The sequence below is a fragment of the Colletotrichum spaethianum genome (assembly GCF_022836535.1).
Source record: "Colletotrichum spaethianum MAFF 239500 DNA, contig65, whole genome shotgun sequence".
Lineage (NCBI taxonomy): Eukaryota > Fungi > Ascomycota > Sordariomycetes > Glomerellales > Glomerellaceae > Colletotrichum > Colletotrichum spaethianum.
This window is the reverse complement of record NW_026054835.1, coordinates 103,621-122,169: the sequence shown is the minus strand read 5'-3', so window position 1 is coordinate 122,169 and position 18,549 is coordinate 103,621. Positions and strand designations below refer to the sequence as shown.

General features: G+C 56.1%; 6 protein-coding genes across 6 annotated transcripts; 4 read left to right on the top strand and 2 right to left on the bottom strand.

Moving 5' to 3' along the window:
• Positions 1–1,926: 1,926 nt before the first annotated feature.
• On the top strand, positions 1,927–2,465 carry ColSpa_12530 (putative transporter; the record flags this gene model as incomplete). Its single annotated transcript, XM_049278742.1, has 3 exons — positions 1,927–2,119; positions 2,190–2,332; positions 2,397–2,465. 3 exons carry the CDS (start codon positions 1,927–1,929, stop codon positions 2,463–2,465), a joined length of 405 nt encoding a protein of 134 aa, XP_049134699.1.
• Positions 2,466–2,687: 222 nt separating this feature from the next.
• Positions 2,688–3,843, top strand: ColSpa_12529 (major facilitator-type transporter hxnP; the record flags this gene model as incomplete). Its single annotated transcript, XM_049278741.1, has 3 exons — positions 2,688–3,122; positions 3,308–3,476; positions 3,545–3,843. The coding sequence occupies 3 exons, from the start codon at positions 2,688–2,690 to the stop codon at positions 3,841–3,843; spliced, it is 903 nt and encodes a 300-aa protein (XP_049134698.1).
• A 30-nt stretch (positions 3,844–3,873) lies between these two features.
• ColSpa_12528 (putative translation initiation factor eIF-2B subunit beta) lies at positions 3,874–5,504 on the bottom strand (the record flags this gene model as incomplete). Its single annotated transcript, XM_049278740.1, has 2 exons — positions 3,874–5,317; positions 5,416–5,504. The coding sequence occupies 2 exons, from the start codon at positions 5,502–5,504 to the stop codon at positions 3,874–3,876; spliced, it is 1,533 nt and encodes a 510-aa protein (XP_049134697.1).
• A 1,776-nt stretch (positions 5,505–7,280) lies between these two features.
• Positions 7,281–8,360, top strand: ColSpa_12527 (secondary metabolism regulator laeA; the record flags this gene model as incomplete). The annotated part of the gene is made up of 1 exon (XM_049278739.1): positions 7,281–8,360. The coding sequence occupies one exon, from the start codon at positions 7,281–7,283 to the stop codon at positions 8,358–8,360; it is 1,080 nt and encodes a 359-aa protein (XP_049134696.1).
• Positions 8,361–11,279: 2,919 nt separating this feature from the next.
• ColSpa_12526 (putative transcriptional regulatory protein) lies at positions 11,280–13,996 on the top strand (the record flags this gene model as incomplete). Its single annotated transcript, XM_049278738.1, has 4 exons — positions 11,280–11,392; positions 11,589–12,776; positions 12,904–13,150; positions 13,301–13,996. 4 exons carry the CDS (start codon positions 11,280–11,282, stop codon positions 13,994–13,996), a joined length of 2,244 nt encoding a protein of 747 aa, XP_049134695.1.
• A 401-nt stretch (positions 13,997–14,397) lies between these two features.
• On the bottom strand, positions 14,398–16,111 carry ColSpa_12525 (L-ornithine N(5)-monooxygenase; the record flags this gene model as incomplete). The annotated part of the gene is made up of 2 exons (XM_049278737.1): positions 14,398–14,496; positions 14,558–16,111. 2 exons carry the CDS (start codon positions 16,109–16,111, stop codon positions 14,398–14,400), a joined length of 1,653 nt encoding a protein of 550 aa, XP_049134694.1.
• Positions 16,112–18,549: the final 2,438 nt, after the last annotated feature.

The following is an 18,549-nucleotide window of genomic DNA, read 5'->3' as shown; positions in this document are numbered from 1 at the left end:
CAATAGATAGTGTCATTTCGCTCAAAAAAAGAAGGCCATAGCCCCCTTTTACAACCATGAAAGTCAAAAGGAATTTTCAAGCCCAGAGCACCACAACCCTAACGCATGAAATTAGATTGTGTCTTTCCTTCGCTGCGCCGAAGTTGAGGCACTCGACTCTTTGACACTCCTTTCCTTGGTCTCGGCAAATGGATTCAGCCGTTCCAGCGCAACATGTTTGGGGGGGCGGTCATCGCGGCAATGTTCGAATTTGATCTGGAGGACTTGAAAGTTCCATAGTCCTATTACTCCGCACCGTCCTTGTTCGGATTTGGGTTAGTTCATACAACGAGGGGCTCAGGAGACCAGAAGGGAGGAGCTTCGACTCTCAGACCCTTCTTCAAACACGCAAGCTATCTTATGTTGTTACCATGTCAGAACCATCGTGAATCGTGCTTCTCGGACAACGGCACAGCTTGGTGACGGCGTCTTGCTCGGAAGCTATACGAACCTCGCGCAGGGGGTCGGGCACCGGAAGATAAGTGAGACATGCGCCGAAGGAACGCCAATCGACGACCTAGAATCTGGAACAGAAACAGGGCTGATAGTGTCTGCTCCGCGTGCCACACCAGCTCCACGACCCAGGCCCCCGGCGCCGCCATCGATCTTACGCTGCACGGTACTTGTGGTTTCGCGATCTGGATTGGACGAGCTCCGACGAGCAGGCCCAAATGACGCCCGGCATACATACATATGATACCATCTGACTCCTCGTGCCCATGCAGTCAGTCGTGATCCGTGGTATCTCCCCACTCTTCCATCTGGTTCATTAATGAGGCGATGATAGCAGAGATCAGAATGGCTCAGCGGCTTGAAGCGGAAGTCTTGATTTCTACAGTCTCAATGTTTATCAAGGCCGCAGCCCCTCTTCTATACCCGGCATTAGCCACCGAGTTTTCCATCATTGACAAGGCCCCCTCGTTGTTCATTGTGGTACCCTGATCCATGAATGTCAAACGTCACGACGACTCTCTCTCCCCACCCTCTACTATTTTTCTAGGTTCCCCTCGGTCCCTGTCTCACTAGCCCTAGAACGGTCTGGCCCAGCTTGCTGAAAGACTAAAATGTTAACGGTGTGAGGAAGCTAATGCCCCCCTTCGGAGCTGGGGTTTCTAGTGGCTACGCCAACTGCCGCTGGGAGACAAAACGGGTAAAGGCGCGCTGTTCGAATACTGTCACATCAACGTTCATCGCGCGCGCAGTACCTGGGTCATGAGGTGTGTGGGACGACAAGTACTGTGCAGGCCGAATGAGGGTTGGGCCCGTTGGAAAGCGTGCGTCAACTGACGTGATGCTTGAGGGAGAACGAACGGGGTCTTTGATTTCATCCGGCCGGCAGGCAAGATTGTCGGATCGAACGCTCCATACTATTCACCGAAATCAATTCTCTCCACTCACGGCCGGTAGAAAAATACAACTGCGTCAATGTGGACTATTGTTTCTGCACTGCTTACTCGTTTTCTCACCCCCATCGTATCCTTCACCATTCACGGCTCGGTATTTACTTGTCGACCCCGGGCCGTCAGCCTCTTAGGGCTGAGCGAGAGGTGAATGACTGCAGCTGCTGCCTTGTGCCGACAAGTCAAGTATGACACCGAGTAACCGCATGACAAACTGTGACAGCCAGATGAGGCTCAAAATCCACCAACCCGGTTCGAGAGTCCTGTCCAGGCAGTTGTCGCCAAATCCGTCAATGATTATCCACAGTATAAGAATGCTGAATAAAGAGAGGGGATGTCAATGGTTTCTAGACAGCTACTTGTTAGACTGAGACAACTAGGAAATACTGTAGTTCACCAACAGACAGGTACGGAATCAGGAAAAAAAAAAGGAAAAGGCAAAATGAGTCGCCCGTCACATAGCACCGACACTGGAGCGACGGCCTCCATGTCCTCGGTCTCGGTGGTAAAACCCCTCCGAGACCAGGAAGGAGACGACACTCAGACAATCGAAATCGACGAGACAGCGATCAACCGACGGGTTAACAGGAAGATGGATATTGCGCTTCTTCCGCTTCTTTCTCTGCTTTACCTGTTCAATGGTTTGGATAGGGGCAACGTGGGAAATGCCCAAACCCAAGGTACGTTACACAAAGATCGGTACCAAGCCTCAAAGCCTTGGGTAATTGCAAAACTTACACCGGGAATCAGGATTCACCAAGGACATTGGCGCAGTACCGGACGATTTGAACCTTGCCGTTTCTCTGTTCTTCATCACATTTGTTCTATTCCAGCCGCCATCTGCGGCTGTGGGAAGGTGGCTTGGAGCCAAACATTGGATTCCGATCATGATGGTAAGGGACACTACCCCAAATAACGCCACGCAAACATTTGGAAACTGGGCTAATTTCCGTACAGCTAGGCTGGGGCTTTGTTACCTTGAGCCAGGCATTTATTAAGGGCCGAGGCAAGTCACTCCCTGCCTGATGTGCTGATGAGTTTCTAACCGTTGTTGTCGACCAGGTTCCCTCATTGCAACCCGCCTTCTGATCGGCGCCTTCGAAGCTGGTTTCTACCCAACCGCCGTCGCATACCTCTCGTTTTTCTATTGTAGATACGATCTAGCCGTAAGAGTCGGGCTCTTTTACGGACAATATGCGGTCGCGGGCGCCTTTTCAGGGGCAATTTGTGTGTTGACCAACAAATGCCATGATCATACCTCTGGGCGCTTTTGCTAATGCAACAATAGCATACGGTGTTTTCCATTTGAACAATGGCCAATTGAAAAATTGGCAGTACCTCTTCATCATCGAAGGCGCGTTGACGGTGTTCTTCGGTCTCCTCGCATGGATCCTTCTTCCTGCCGGCCCTGGCTCCGCCTGGTTTTTGACTGCAGAAGAGCGCCGGTTTGCTGCAGATAGGATGAAGGCGGACAATGCTCTCTTTGTCAAGCACTCCTACGACTCTGACGGTGTAGAGAAGGATCGACTGACGAAGCGTGATTTCGTCGAAACCGCCAAGGACTGGAAGTTCTGGTACGTTTTGGCGTTCAACATTTGCGCCAGCGTGCCAGGACAGGCATTTTCTGTGTTTCTGCCGCTTGTTGTGCAGGGACTAGGCTATTCATCCATTGAGGCCAACTTGGTTAGTAACGGCGACCTTGTATACCTATAACTTGCAGAACTGACAGGTTTGTGCCCTAGATGTCTGTTCCGCCTTATGTTTGCGGAGCGATCGGACTGTATTGTTTCACCTTGAGTTCTGACTACCAGTATGTTTCTAATGATATCGTCGGAGCGAGATTCCTAGATTAACCTCTGCGTAGCAAGGAGCGTGGTTACCACATCATCGGAGGAATCATAATTGCTCTCATTGGCTTGATCGCAACTGTCACGGTCGAATCAAGCGGTGGAAAGTACGCAGCGCTTTGCGTGCTTCTCCTTGGAAGCTATGTTGCTGCACCTCTGACGGTTGCATGGCTCAGCGGAAACACGCCAGGTACGTGGCCAATCCTCTAGACACGAAAACGTTGTACGAGAAATGTTGCTAACTGTTACTTTCATCAGAGCCTGGGAAACGATCCCTCGTCCTCGGCCTCAACGGCTTCGGTAACATCGCTGGCGTTATCGGTGCGCAGCTATACCGTGCAAAGTACAAGCCTGACTACAAGATTCCTTTCTACATAACACTAGGTTTCGTAGCAGTGGCGCTTGTGGGATATCTCTCGTACAGATTCACACTCGCTGCGGTTAACCGGAGGAAGTTGGAGATAATGCGGCACAAGTCGCAGGAGGACATTGAAAAGGAGCGCGTGGACGGAACACGTTATGCCGACAAGAAGTGGACATTCATCTATGGTCTTTGATGGTAATCTGGAGAACAACAAAAGTTGTAATTAGACATCGGAGAAGAAGACATCCGCCTCACGGCGTATCTGGGCTGCAAGTTCTGAGATATCCTCTGCGCTCTTCTGGCCATCCTCAAACATATACCCGTCGATCATACTTGTAGGCACCCATTCGAAATAGACGTTCCTGACGCTTGCCTTTATCCCCTTTTCGTCAGAGTTCGGCTCATGTGCACTGTCCAGGACAGTCAAGGCGGCTTCCTGCATGGTATAGTTATGCTTCCAGGACGCCACTACCTCCTCAATGTCATTCTCTTCAAACCCGGGCGGCTCGTAGGGCAGAATCTTCTCGTTCTCGGCCAGAACCAAGACCTTGGCGTGAGGAGAACAGTGCTTAGCCGAAAGGACTGCTGGTAGCGAGCCTGTTTTGTTGCTCGTCGATCCATCCTCTCCGATGATGTCGGCGCCAACGAGGACCAGATCCACGTCCTTGCTCGCGATCGCCGCGGCGGCGTCAGTATATATCGCGACCTCTACCTTCTTCTCTCTGTGTCCCGACTCGCGCAGGCGGTTGACCAAGCGAGATGCCATTGATACGCCCTCGAAAAGCGGACGTGATTCGAGTATCCGGATGTCAAACTCCGAGTTGAAGCCTGCGATTGCTCTCTGGAGACACTCAAGAATGGTTGAACTCGACGACAAGGTGAGAATCCGGACCGGTCGACCGGAACCATGCTCCTCCCTGAGGAACGCCTGGAACGACTTCCAGATGCCGTCGACCGAAGAATCTCTCAATGACGCAAAGTCGCGTAGCTTCTGTGTGACTCTGCCTAGAAACTCTGGCGACACCTTGTTGTCCTTCACTTGCTGCACTTCCTTCTCGATGATGGCCAGGGATCGAACAATGTTGTTCAGGATCGCGGCTCCCATGCTCTCCCGCCCGTTCTTCCACAGGTGCCATGCCGCAAGACGGGTGTTCCGCCACCACTTATCCAGAGAGCCATCCTGTTCGACACTAGACTTCTCGGAGATCACCGACAGGAGCACATCAAGCGCCTTCCCCGCCAGCTGCCGTGCCCCGCTCTCGTGATCCTTCTGCAGGGCAAGCAACCCCTCGCTCAGGACCTTTCCCCTGCTCTCGCCAAGCTCGATCTCGAACCAGATGCGCCTTAGACTCTCGGCCAGCCGCGGCACGCCACCAAACTCGTCAACATCGCGGACCTCGTGGGGGTCGAACCACTGGAATCCCTGGTGCTCCCAGTCAATCTGGATGCGCGACTCGTCCTCATGGGACTTGAGGCGGAACGCGAAGGGGTAGATAGTCCATTCGCGGCCAATCTTGTCGTCAGCAAAACGGTAATCTTTGCCTTGGCGGAGCAGTGTCAGCGTCGCCGGCGTCAGCGTCGTCTCCTCGCGGATCTCTCGCCAGGCAGCATCGAGGGGTGACGGGTCGTCTTTCTCTATGCTGCCTGATACTGGCGCAAGGCGATCTCTGCAACCCGGATGTCAGTCGCCCGTAGAGCCTCAAGCGAATCACTTGACGTTGGGTCGTCTGGAGAAAAGGATCTAAGCTCACGGGTAAGTCCGCACATTGCCGCTCCGTCGGAACAGGGCAACTTGGGGCCCCGGTTGGGAGGGAACTTGAAGATGAAGGACGAAACGACTGCGCGACGAGTCATTGTTTTTTCAGATGAATCCATCACATAGGAACCACGATTCTAGTATTGAGTATCTTTGACAGGAACAGCCCCTCCAGGTTGATGCCTGATTGTCGCGCGTTGCACTTGGAGGTGGATTTGGCCGAGAATGAGGTCATCATGAGTAGCAAGTGAGGGTGGATGGCAGGGAAAGCTGGCAGCTGTGGGCGGCTGGCGGCGTCGTCGGAAACGGCAATGCCACCAAAGCTGCTCACCCTTCGTCTCCCGGCACATGAAATGAGTGATGGACACGGGATGCGCGTGTGAAGCTGGCAGCAACAAATATATTTTCAAGGGCGTCTCAATTCAAAATGCGTTTGTAAACAGGCGGGTGTGATGCGAAACCCCAAGGATCGGACGGCACTGCGCCCCGCTCACTGAGCGCTTCCAAGATCTCACGATGGGGGGCATGAAACAAAAGCCTCAGTTAAGCCACCTATTAGCTAAATGCGCTGTCTTTGATGACTAACCTGCACTGGCTTACATCACAACTCATCTAGCTTTCCATGGCGAAGATCAGAAGTTGGAGACACAGCGCCCAATTAGACATACGTGGTCGCCGTCTTCTTCAAAGAGATCGCGCTGGAGCGGGCAGCCGTGCGCGGTTAACGAGACAAGCAGGACGCAATCGTGGTGGGCTGGAGGGCATTGCGATGGTTGTCAAGGCGAAACTAATGTCAAATACCGAGTGGCCAGGCGCTGACACCGATCGATATGCCATTGCAACAAGCCACAACCAGGATATGTCTACCAACTTTTGATCGCTTGTCTTCGGTTCGATGAAGACACTAAAGGATGTCACCATCGTCGACAAGCTGTTTGAGGCAGGCCCCATCACCCGTAGAAGACCAGCTTGACTGCAGGGGGCGGTGTTCAGAGACAGAATAAGGACTTTCGCCAACACAACCCATGGACTGTCCAGATTGAAGCGATGTCCTCTCAAATGTCGCGCTTGGTTTCGTTCAACGGCTTAGACAGTACGATATCCCAGTGGGATGGAGCGATTGCGGCAGCACGACGAACTAGCAATACTAGTGAGAGGAGCTGGTCGATACCGAGCAGCCAGTAAACTAGAAATCATGTCTTGAATTGCGATACCTGACGCGAGCGACATATCGTAGAAGGGTCCTCCTCTTTCTTGGTGGTTTCTGTTGCCGCGGGTTTCGGTCCACTTGAGTCGGCACCGCGACGACTAGGCGGCTAGAGGCTGTAGACATCAGGCGGGTCTCCGTTCCGATCAACGTCTTATCCTGTTGAATGCCAGTTTCGACAGCGTCGGGGTCATACTTCGAGACCTAAGCCACTTGACAACACTGGCCAAAGCCGTAGCAGATGAACATACTACAGTGGACCCTGATGTCTCCCGTTTCAGAACAAGCGAGAAGTGAGGAGACCGAGCTGCTGGCGTTATTTTTTTTTTGGTTTTTTTTGGTTTTTTTTGCAGCCTCTCGAGACAGTAGTAGACACACTGGGGCATCCCCCATGTAAGGATTTGCTCCGGAGTGTGAAGTTGGTCGATAGGAAGCACATGGCCGGGCCAATATCATTTAACCGACTTCGACCAACAGCACCAACAGCACCACCAAGGCCAACAATCAATATCAGTGGGTCGCCAAGATGAGGGGTTGATCTAAAAATGCAGCTGTCTAACAGTCAATAAAAACTCGATCTCTTCAGCGCAATATCTCCCCATCTCCGAGGAACCGCCCGGCAAAGATCCAATTCCTGCTCTCCAGTCCACATCCCACATCCCGCATCATGTCTGAAACTACCACAAGCCCAACGACAAACCCTCCTGTGCCGTCTCCGAACACGGTCGACACTGCAGTTGCTCCCAACGGAGGCTCGGCGGTCGCCCCGGCTACAATCGAAGTTGACGATGAGGACCTAACCGACGACGCCTCTGCGATGGACGACAGAATCTCTTCTTATTCGGCTTCCTTAACCTCTAGTGTTATTGACTACCCGGAGGAGTACGGTCGCCGATACCATGCCTATCGAGCCGGTTCGTACCAGTTTCCCAACGATGAGAGAGAAATGGACAGGCTCGACCTCAACCACTCTATGATCGTACGAACCATCGGCAAGCTCTTTCTAGCCCCCATCACGCAAGATAAGACCCACCGGATCCTAGACGTCGGCACTGGTACAGGCGTTTGGGCAATCGAAGTGGGCGACGAGCTTCCGAGCGCAGAGATTGTCGGGATAGACCTAAGCGCTATTCAGCCGAATTTCGTTCCGCCAAACGTCAAATTTGAGATTGACGACGCTGAAAGTTCATGGGTCGGGAATGCCAAATACGACTTTATCTTTGCTAGATACCTCGCCTGCTCTATCGCTGACTGGCCGAAGCTTATGCGTAACATCTATACAAACTTGAACAATGAAGGCTGGGCAGAGTTTCAGGATTATAGTCTCCTATTCGATACGGACGATGGGACCTTGACGGATGACCATGAGACAATGAAGTGGGACAAACTTGCAAACGAGATTTCTGACAAGATTGGTCGTGAGTTTAGTCCAGGACCCAAGTTGTACAACTGGGTCAAGGAGGCCGGCTTCCAAAACATCGTCCACAAGCACTACAAGATCCCAATCGGGCCCTGGGCCAAGGACCCTCACTACAAGGATCTCGGGATGCTGAATTTGATGCAACTGCTGGATGGGCTCGAGGCTTTTACTCTGAAGCCGTTCTGTGGGGTGCTGGGGTGGACGACCGAGGAGGCCCAGGTGCTACTCGCCAATGTGCGCAAAGAGATGAAGTCTGGAACGTTCCACGCTCACCTCAATTACCACGTCGTCTATGGCCAGAAGCTGGAGATTGATGAGGAGGACTAGAACGAGGAGTGACTTCTTCTGTTAGCTTCAGTAATTGCTGGTTGCACATGCACCTTTTCAACCCCGATGTATCATATGGCCAGCCTTCTGACCCAAACTCATCACTCTTGCGTGCGCAAACGATTCGCCTCAAGCTTCGCTATCAAGCAGGTCTCCATTTGCTTAGTCCGGTCGCAGACCAGGAAACCCTTCACAGCTGGCCCAACTTGGCAAGTCCGCCAATTCAGAGGGCGGAATCAAGACCCTCGACGCAATCGACTGCAACGCGGAGCATCTCCGCGGCAGCCCTTTCGAAACGTGGGTGCCCTGACAGAAACCGGCCAGGGTCCATGTGCAGCGCTAACCGCATAGCTGGCCGACGTTACGAGCAGGCTCTACGACGCAGACCGAGCTCGAGGGCAGAGTGCAACGGGGCCATGTCCGACAGAGAAGACGAGATGGCGGTCGCGGAGCTTCGCAGGCCCCGGGGATCAGAGATGGGCCCCCGAGAAGGCGATGGCGCGAAGCAAAGGTGGATGCCGTCGTGCCGGTGTCGGATTCCCTCGCGGTGGCGATCGCAGGGGCTGCAGGATCGTCGTTCGCGATTGTGACGCCGAGGAGCCTGCTAACCAGAGGGCAACCCTTCAGCTGCTTCGTGACGGCGCAGAGCGGCAGGGAGGGGGACCTGCTCTATCAATTCGTGGGCGCATTCCGGACGACGGACGCTTGCGGCGCCTGGGAAACCATTGTTGGACCTGTGGGTAAGGCAGGAAGAGACCTGGCAAAGGTTAAAGCTGAGTCTAGCGATGGTGCAGGTGAACTTGTCTCGGGGCCAAGAAGGAACGGAATGTCATTGTAGTTGGTATGAGAGGTGACGATAAGAGGCGCGGGAAGCCCAAAACGGACTCGGGATGCAGGGATGAGTGCACCACGAGCCGTTCCGCAGCGGACGTGGAATGAGTCGAAGAACGAACCGTGTCTCAATTCTTATATGCACCTTGCTTTTTTCATCTCGCCAGACGCACGAGACGCAGCCGAGTTGGGCAGTTCTAGCGACTGATTCCGCGGCAAGGCTGACGAGACTTTGGGATTATCATATGGAGTTTGGGCCGGTCGAACTCGGGGCGGGAGAGCATTAGCAAAGCATGCGACTGACAGGTCGGATTGGTGCTCTGACCGCACCCGAAGCGAGGGACCCCGTCCGCAAGCCTCCGTGCGAGGGATGTGGTTTGGTGGGGGATGCGTGTGAGATGTGAGATAACATAAAATGATGTGTGACGGTGTTACGAAATCAGCACGCCAAACATTCAAGAAAGAGAGAGCGAGAGTTTGAGGGTGAGAGAGTGAGACTATACCCGGACTCTCCAATAAGCCGGCGAGGTGCCATGGATGGTCTGCATCCAAAGTCGGACTGGACTGGACAGCACTGTTGGCCGAGAGCGACCCATAGGCACGCGGCCTCCCGCGTGGGACGAGAAATGAAGCGAGGAACCCAAGGGCAACGGCGTAGTACCATAGTAAGACGGGACGTTAGTGGCGTTCTTCTATGCCGTTTCTGGGGGGGCCTCCGTTCCACTTCCCTGGGGGCCGGGAATGTCGTGGGGCTCGGGGTACCGTACTCTGTACTCTGGACGACGTGAATGGTTCGGCTGGGCTCGGCGAGAAGGAGTTGGAGTCCCCTTTTTTTGCCGTGCATGGTGTTTGCATCTGTACGTGCGTACGTAGCTGACATTGCTATTCCGCACTTCCTGTTGGAAGCAGACAAGGCACGGGCGAGCAGGGTCTCTGGAGTGAGCTTATGTACACTAGTGTGTAGAGATAGGCGTCCGGGTACGTTGCCTTGGCCATTGGCTGCGCGGGTTGGGCATACCTACACAGACAGAGTCGTCGGGGGAGGAGGAGGAGGAGGAGGAGGAGGAGGAGGAGCCAAGGGAATCAATGATCGGCGGCCCCCGAACCGGCGTTTGGAGGGGGGCCAAAACATGGTTGACCGGGGTTTGATATTGCAATAGCACGTAGCAGGAGGAGCAGCGCCCTGGATGTGCCTGGCTGCATATTTCAGCGTCTGTGTGTGATTCGATTTGTTTGATTCAACCCTGGAGGCTTGCAGCGAGCGATGCCTCTGGCATCTTTCTGACAGACGGAGCTTGTCCCGCTCCCTGCCTCTTACCGAATCTTAGGGGTACTTTCTCATCCCCCACTGGGACTGGACAGGGAGAGAGCTTCTTGTTAAGGCGAAGGCGCGTCGGCACACGCGAATCGCTAACGCGGAGCCACTTCCGGCTTGCCCCCCCCCCCCTCTCTCCTCCAAAGCACACCCCTCCCATCCCGCCTTAGGCACGGGGAGGACGGTTCTTTCTCCCTTCCCGGACCCTTTCTTCGCGACATGAAAGTGTTTTTTTTTTCTTCCAAATATCTCCATTCTCCACGCCTTTTCCCATGCCGACACGTTGTCCCCCGGGCGCCTTCTCCAAGCGAACAAATCCGACGTTCCACACATCGCCATCTTCTCTCAGGTCCGCTGCTGGCGCACGTTATACGAAACTCGGGGAAGACGCCGACTCTTGCATCAAGCATCAACAACACTAGCTTGGCCCAAGCCCCCCCAGGTCTCACCGAGCCACTCACACGCACACCGTTATAGATTCGGCATCCCGCCTCCCACCCCGATCCCCAAAACGGACACACGGCTGCCTAGCTGCCGACAACCGGGGGTACCAGCAAACCAACACCACCACCACGACTGCCCGCCGACGACGAGACAGTATAGCGCGCGAGTGAGAAAGAGAGGGAAGGCCTGCGAGCGCGCCCTTTTTTAATTTTAGTCCGTCCGGGAACCAAAACCGCCAGAGTATTCACACGTCCGTCCTCATCCTCAACTCCGTGCACGAGGGCCCGGCGAAGCGGTGACATGCGGTCTCACTATCCCGCAGCACCAGGATGCAGCAGCAGCAGCCCGACCAGACGGAAAATCCCAACCGTGGACCACGTTTGCCTGTCAACCCGCGACGACACAAGGTAGCGCCCGACCAGAGAAAGCGCGTCGCCACAGCGTGAGTTACTTTAGCCTCCCCTTTGCTGTCCTACCACACTTGCATGACGCCCCGCGAGGCCTTCCTCGACAACGGCATGCGTCGTCTCATTGGTTTCGTTTCCACCTTGCACTTTTCTTCTTTTTTCGTAAGGAGAAGACTCATGGCGTGCCACCTTCGTTGCGCTTCGAGCCTCGTTTACGAACCGTTTCTGTAGATGCAACAGCTGCAACATCCGTCGAATCAAGTGTTCTGGCGAGAGACCCTGCCGCCAGTGCCGCAGCTCCTCACGAGACTGCCAGTACCCCACCATCATCGAGAAGGTCTCCATCTCCCGCAATGAGCTGGACGACTTGCGGAGGAGGCTCGAGGCCGTCGAGCGCGCCCTGCAGGCCGCCGTGCCCGACGACGCGGCGAGGCGGCAGCTGCTGCAGCATGATGCCGACGCCCGCGGCTCCCGCGCCGGCTCCAGCTCGTCCTTCACCCCACCGCAGCAGCCCCAACAGCAACAGCCGCTGCTTCGCAAGGACGATTCCAACGAAACCGCCTTCAACGACAGCGAGGCCGACACGACCGAGGGCCGTCAACTGGAGGACCAGGACGGGAGGGCCCGGTTCCTCGGCGAGACGTCTGGCGCCACGTTCCTTGACCACCTCAAGGAGTTCATGACGACCGTCTCACCCCTGGCCTTCAACAAGCCGTGGCTGTCGCCCACGCCCAACAACGGCTCGGCCTTCCTCACCTCCCTCGGGCGCTACCAGACGCACGATTCGCGCCCCATTGAGGCCGAGTCGAACGCGGACCCTCTTCTCCTTCCGTCACGGGCCGAGATGTCGGCCATGCTCTCCGACCTCCGATACTTTATCCAAGACGGCAGCGGCAGTTTCCCGTGCGGCGGCATCTACTGGTGGGGCGATCTCGGCTCCGTGCCCGTCGACCCAAAACCCGTCTCGTTCCCGCCCGACACGCCTCCCCAGGCCATCTGCAACAGGTACCGCCACCTGGCCTTTTACCACACGGCCTTCGCCGTCGCGTGCCAGGCCAATACGACGGCGGCCTCGATGCCCGTGCCGAGGGACCTGAGCCAGAGCTACTTCTCCCGCGCCCGCATGCTCCTCGGCAACCCCCTCGACATCACCCAGTACACCATCAGCGACGTCGCCGTGCTCGCCCTCATGGGCTTCTACCTCATTGAGATGAACCGCCGCGACGCCGCCTACATGTATGTCAGCAACGCCATGCACATCTCCATCATGCACGGCGCCCACCGCGGCTGGGTCGACGAGCGAGGCAAGCGCGTCTTCTGGACTCTGTACATTCTCGACCGCTGGCTGAGCTGCCTCATGGGCCGCCCGCCCACCATCATGGACGATGCGATCCGGCTACCCTTGCCGTTCGATGCTCCGTAAGTCCACCCTCCCCCTCTTTCCTTTGTCCGCCCTCATCGATGGAGGCACCTCCGACGACCGGAAGCGAGACCGAGAGCCAACGAACGCGCTCATCTGATGTTGACGGCTCAACCCCCCACGCAGTACATTGCCCCCTGCAGCCGGCCTCCGAGCCCACGTCCAGCTGGCCCGCATTTCGGGCCACATTGTCTGCAACACGTATAGAGTCGCCCCATGGGACCACCGTCCCGGAGGAGCGGCGCGGCATGTCGACCGGGCGCTGCAGCTGCTCGAGAACTGGCACTCCTCGCTACCTCCTACCCTGCAGATGACTACCTCACATCCAAGCAACGATCCCGCATGTTGCCTCCTGCACATGGCCTATAACCAGGTAAGCTTGTTTCTTCCCTGTAACTCCCTCCCCCTCCCCCCTCTTGTCCGCGCCTTTCCCTGTTCCTTGGAACACAGACCGGGCCTTATACGTCCCCTCCTCCCCCCCTTTCCATCTCTCGATACGCCCCTCCCCCCTCTCCCGACCCAGAAGCCCAAAAGAGAACAACCCCCCATGCTCACCAAAGATCCCTGGCATCTGCAGCTCGTCATCCTCGTCGTCCGCCCCATCTTCTTCGCCGCCGTGAAGAAGGCCTTCGCCGAGCGCTACATCCCGTCAGACCGCCGCTGGGACATTGAGCACCACGCAGGTCGTATAAGCGCCTGCTCCGAGGCCGCCCACCGTAACCTGTACTTTGCGCGCTGGCTGCTGAGTCTGAACGGGGGCGCCCGCAAGCTACTGCAGGCGGGGCTGCACTACGTCTTCAACGCCGCCATCGTGCTCATGCTCGAGGACCTGCTCGTGCCGAACCGCCACTCGTCGTCCGCGCACTCGGACGATGTCAACTTCGCCATTGGCGTGTTCGAGGAGGAGGCCAAGACGGGGAGCAACTACGGCCACGACTGTGCCACGGTCCTCCAGGATCTCAAGTCTCTGGTCCAGCGCCTCCGCCTGGATGGGCAGGGCGGCCCTTCGACGCCGGGCCTCGCATCGGACGACGTGGCGGTCGGCAGCAACAGCAACACGCCCACAACGACCGTCTCACAACAGCCCCAGCAGCCGACGTTCCCGCCGCCATCGAGCCAGTTCTATCCCATGGACGAGAGCGGTCCGCTGTATCAAGAGCTCATGACGTGGATGGACAACAATGACACGCAACTGTATAGTAATCACTATTCCATATAAACACGAATCAAAAAATGAGGAAACCATTTTTCAACTTCAAGCTGTGAGCATGAAGATTGATGAATCTAATAAAAAAAAAAAAAGGGGGGGGGGGGGGGGGGGGGGGGGGGGGGAAGGCTCCATGAACCAAGAAACATTTTCCATAAAAACCAAGAGGGTAGGTAAACTCCATGCCATGTCCTTTTCAACCCAACTCTCGAAAGAAGCTCGAAAATTACCCACGCACATACAAAGAGATATTCGTCAGCGGCTCGTCCAAAAATTCCCATGACTAAAAATAACCCATGAAGTGTCCCCCATCTCTATCACGCGCCCAACGCAGCCCGTCAGGTTGAGGCTCTTCTCTCTAATAAGGAACGAAAAAAGCATCATGAACAAAAGCAGCGACGAAACGTTAGATTCTAATTGGAAACGGTCTTGGTCCTCGGGGTCGAGGGAAAGATTGAGTCGATGACCTCGGCCGATCTCACGGCAAGAATAGACAAAAGGGTATCACTCAGCTATTTCAAAGCCGTCAGTCAGAATGTCTAGGAAAAAAAAAAGTGGGTGGTGAGTACTCACTCCGTGGGTGGCTTCGCAGCATCCCTGCAGGTAGACACCAGCCCCGGGCGCCACAGCACCAGGGGCGTAGCGCACGCGGTAATCGCGGCCGACCTCGAGCTTCCTCGATCCTGAAGTCGCATCGGGGCCGCAAATTTCCCAGCCGTCGACCAGTTCGCGGTCGCCGGCGTTGCCGGCCGGCGGCACCTCGGGCAGCAGGCTCCAGCTGTCGCGGAGCATGTCGATGTGGGCGTTGCGCTGGTAGCCGGTGGCGGCGACGATGAGGTCGACGTCGAGGACCTCGTCGCCGGGCAGCTGGCTGACGAAACCGTCCTCGAGGCTGTCGCAGGCGTTCTCGAGGTGGCGGACGTGTATCTGGAGGCGCTCCGTCTCCTTGCTCTCGGTGACCTGGATGATGTCGCGACCGAAGAGCATGCGGTGGGGCCACTTGCGCTCGTCGGTGCCGAGCGTGCGCTTCTGGTGGTAGAGCATCTCGTACAGCGCCTCGATGATTTGCAGTCTGACCACCCCGTAATTGGTCGCCTTGGCCTCTTTAATGAGAGCACGGCGGTAGTTCTGAGACTTGGGGTAAAGCTCGTCGACGTACGAGGGGTTGAAGATAGAGTTGACAAAGGGCGAGTCGTCGGCGGGCTTGAGGAACTCGGAGCGCATCACCATCCATGTCTTGGCGTTGGGGTAAGCGCGCTGGACATCGCGGAAGATCTCAGCAGCGGACTGGCCGGCACCGATGACAGCGACTCTGTAGGGCCTCGAGTTGTCGTTGAGGATCTGAGGAGCCAGCTGGGCGTACTGGGAGGAGTGGATGATTCGAGGGTGCTTGGCGGGGAGAACCTTGGGGAGGCGGGGCTGGCCGCCGTTTGCGATAAGGACGTTGCGAGTCTGGTAGGAGCTGACCTGGCCGGTCTTGATGTTGCGAGATTTGACTGTCCAGGTCTTGACGCCGCCGGCGGTCTGGGGGTCCGGGGAAATGGAGACAACCTCACGGCCGTACTCAACGACGTCATCGAAGTGACGGGCACACCAGCGCAGGTAGTCCTCGTACTCCACGCGGGCGGGCAGGAAGGTGTCGAGGTTGGTGAATTCAACCAGGCGGTCGTTGCAGTGGAGGTAGTTAAGGAAGGTGAACTGCGAGCGCGGGTTGCGCAGCGAGGCCATGTCCTTGATGAAGGAGATCTGCATGCGGGCGCCCGACAGGAGCATGCCCGGGTGCCATGCGAACTGCGGTTGCTTCTCGAGGAAGAGCACCTTGGGAGCCGACTGCCCAGGGGCGAGCTGGCGGCCAGCCTCCTGGAAGTCGTGCATGGCGACAGCGACTGACAAGCTGGCGGGGCCGAAGCCAACGCAGATGAGGTCGTGGATTTCGCTGGGATCGCATGACTGCAGGTACTGAGACTTTTGAATGTGGGAGCGGCTGGGGTGGTGACCATTCACACCGTTGCCATTCTGGTAAATAGCGCCGTTGCTGTTGCCGTTGGTGAAGCCGTTGCCGTTGAATTGGGAAAAGCCGCTGCCGGCGTCGGAGCCGTTGGTCGGTGAGTCGCAGTGAGGAGACATGATGACAATGATGGTGGTGGTGGGGTATTATGTGGTGGTTGTAAGTGTGTGTGCGCGCGCAGTTATGTATGTTTGAGTCGCAATGGACGGCGGGGGTATATTTTGACGAGCGTATCGAGCAAATGAGATGCCAATGCCAGAGTGACTGAGAGGGAGGAGCGGGCGCTTTAAGTTGTCAGCTTCATGACCCTCAAAATGCTCGATTTCGGGGAGTGGGAGCATCAACTGACCTTTATTCCGCAACTCTTTGAGACGGTTCGAATGAGATGCTGCCCGGTGCAAATGCGGGAGGCGGGTGCGAAAGCGCGCGGGGTAATTCCTTTTTTTTGGAACTTTTTTTTCCCCTTTTCTCCAATGCCGGTATTTCCCTTGTGACTTTTGAGAAGTTTACTCCACGGTGGGTTCAAGCCACACTGTTCGTCATCGACTCGCAAAGAGTGGCGCTCGGGTTGAAGCCTTTGGTATAACAAGATGAGCCACTGGCGGTTGAATGGACGGTTGGATGAGAAATGAGGGAGAAATTGCGAGCTGTAGAGAATCGAGAGACGCGCTGGGGGGGAAAGATCGGAAGGCAGAGGGGCGCCAGGGGACTAATATGTAAAACGGACAGACGTCGATGGATGCTGGCGTCCCTTCGAGGCGGCGTGATCGACCGACCGACCGACCGACCGACCAGCTCGAAGCTGGGCCCTCGGAGCTCATGAACGAGCAGATGAGATGGAGATGGGTAGGGGTACTCTGTACATGTGGTCTCATCGTTTGTTACACGCCCCCAAGGCTGGTAGCTGCCGCCAGGACTATACGTATTGGGAGGAGCCTACTCAAATTGCAACATTCGGTTCTTCGCTCAAATGGGGCAACGTCGTCGATGTTGCGATCCTGTCATTCTGCTGGACAAGGTCTGTGCAGGACCCTTGCCAATCGTGTTTGAGAGGGGAGCTGTATTGGTGTACGCAGTAGTGCCAGCTCGGCTTAAAGCAAGAAGCCATCCACAACGGACGCCTTTCCACATCTAGGGGCCAGGGCCAGGGACAGAGTTGCAACGGGCTGACTCCAGAGATGGGCTTCCTAGTAAGGGACGCCCTGGGAAGAGGGTCTGGGTCCACGTTCGGGTTTGCGTCTGCACCTGCTCCTGGTTCATGTTCCGGTTCTGGGTTCTGGCAGACCGGGACCACATACTAAGGCCATGTACGGGGTATCATCCGTACACGGCCCCAGATGGGAACCTGTGCGTACACATAGGCATAGCCGACACGCGAGGGAAAGCCACTTCGGTTGTCGGAGAACGACCAGGTAGGCGGCAAACTAGTTTTTGCAGACGACGAGAAAAGCAATGACAAGCAGAGCCACATAGAAGATGGTGTCTGGAATCGGCGGCGGCGAGCGGCGGCGGTGCGCAGCACTTGGCGCCTCGACCATCATTTGCATGTGCCGGACCGCAGGAGTGGAGTGGGCGGGAGGGATGGACCGGAGGCAAAGAAGTTTGAACGAAGGGGTACTATCCCAAGGAGAAAAAGAGCCTAGGCGAACGATTCGATGGGCGAACAGTTTTCCCAACGTGGGGCAGTATGTCTGACTGGACCCTAGAAGCCTCAGCTAATGCTCGTCTGAGGCAAGGTGCAGATTCAAACAAGACAGGTTCAGCTTCAGCCGAAGCCGAGCTGCAGCTTGCAGTGCTTGTGTCCTTTGCTGAGCTTTTCTGGGGAACGCCCCCCTATAGCGAGCGAGGGTCGTAGACGTCTTCTCTCCAACGTCGTCCCGACCGTCCGGGTCTGACGTGTCGCTCGGCTGCTGACGGTCGCGGTCCAAAGACCACAGGGTATGGAGATGACATTGAAAGCACCCAGGACGGACTGCTCGGCCATCGTGGGTAGCCCGTGCTATAGGAAAAGACACAAAGCCGTCGGTTTACGAGAACTTCTCGCCGGCGGTTTCCAAAACGATGCAGATCGATGGTACTAGCGAGACCCACTCCCAATTGGTCGTCGTGCAGAAGTCGGACGGGTCCAATATGCAGGAGGAGTAGGAGGGACGGCGATGTGGGAAGCGAAGAGAGGGGAAAAGAATACAAAGAGAAAAAAAAGTCAGAGAGATGCAGGGAGGGAGGGGTGGCACAGTCCAGCGAAGGACAAGGAAGAGAGCGAAAAAAAAAATCGATGATGGAGGTTTTTGCACGATGGGTGGAGTGGGAGGGGAGGGGTCCTGATGCGATTTCGGGGTTATCTTCGGATCTGATAAGATCAAATCTCTCACTCTGGTTTCGCTCCTTCCGACTTCATCCCAGCTCGTTGAGGTCCCCGGCAGTAGGGGGAGAGCCCGAATAACCCTGAGAAGGACCCCAAGGAAGGAGCCTAGCGGAACGGGAACAGCCTAAATGTGTGCCTCAGGTCAATGCCCGTGTAACCACGTCAGGCACATACTCTAGGTACTAATGCCCT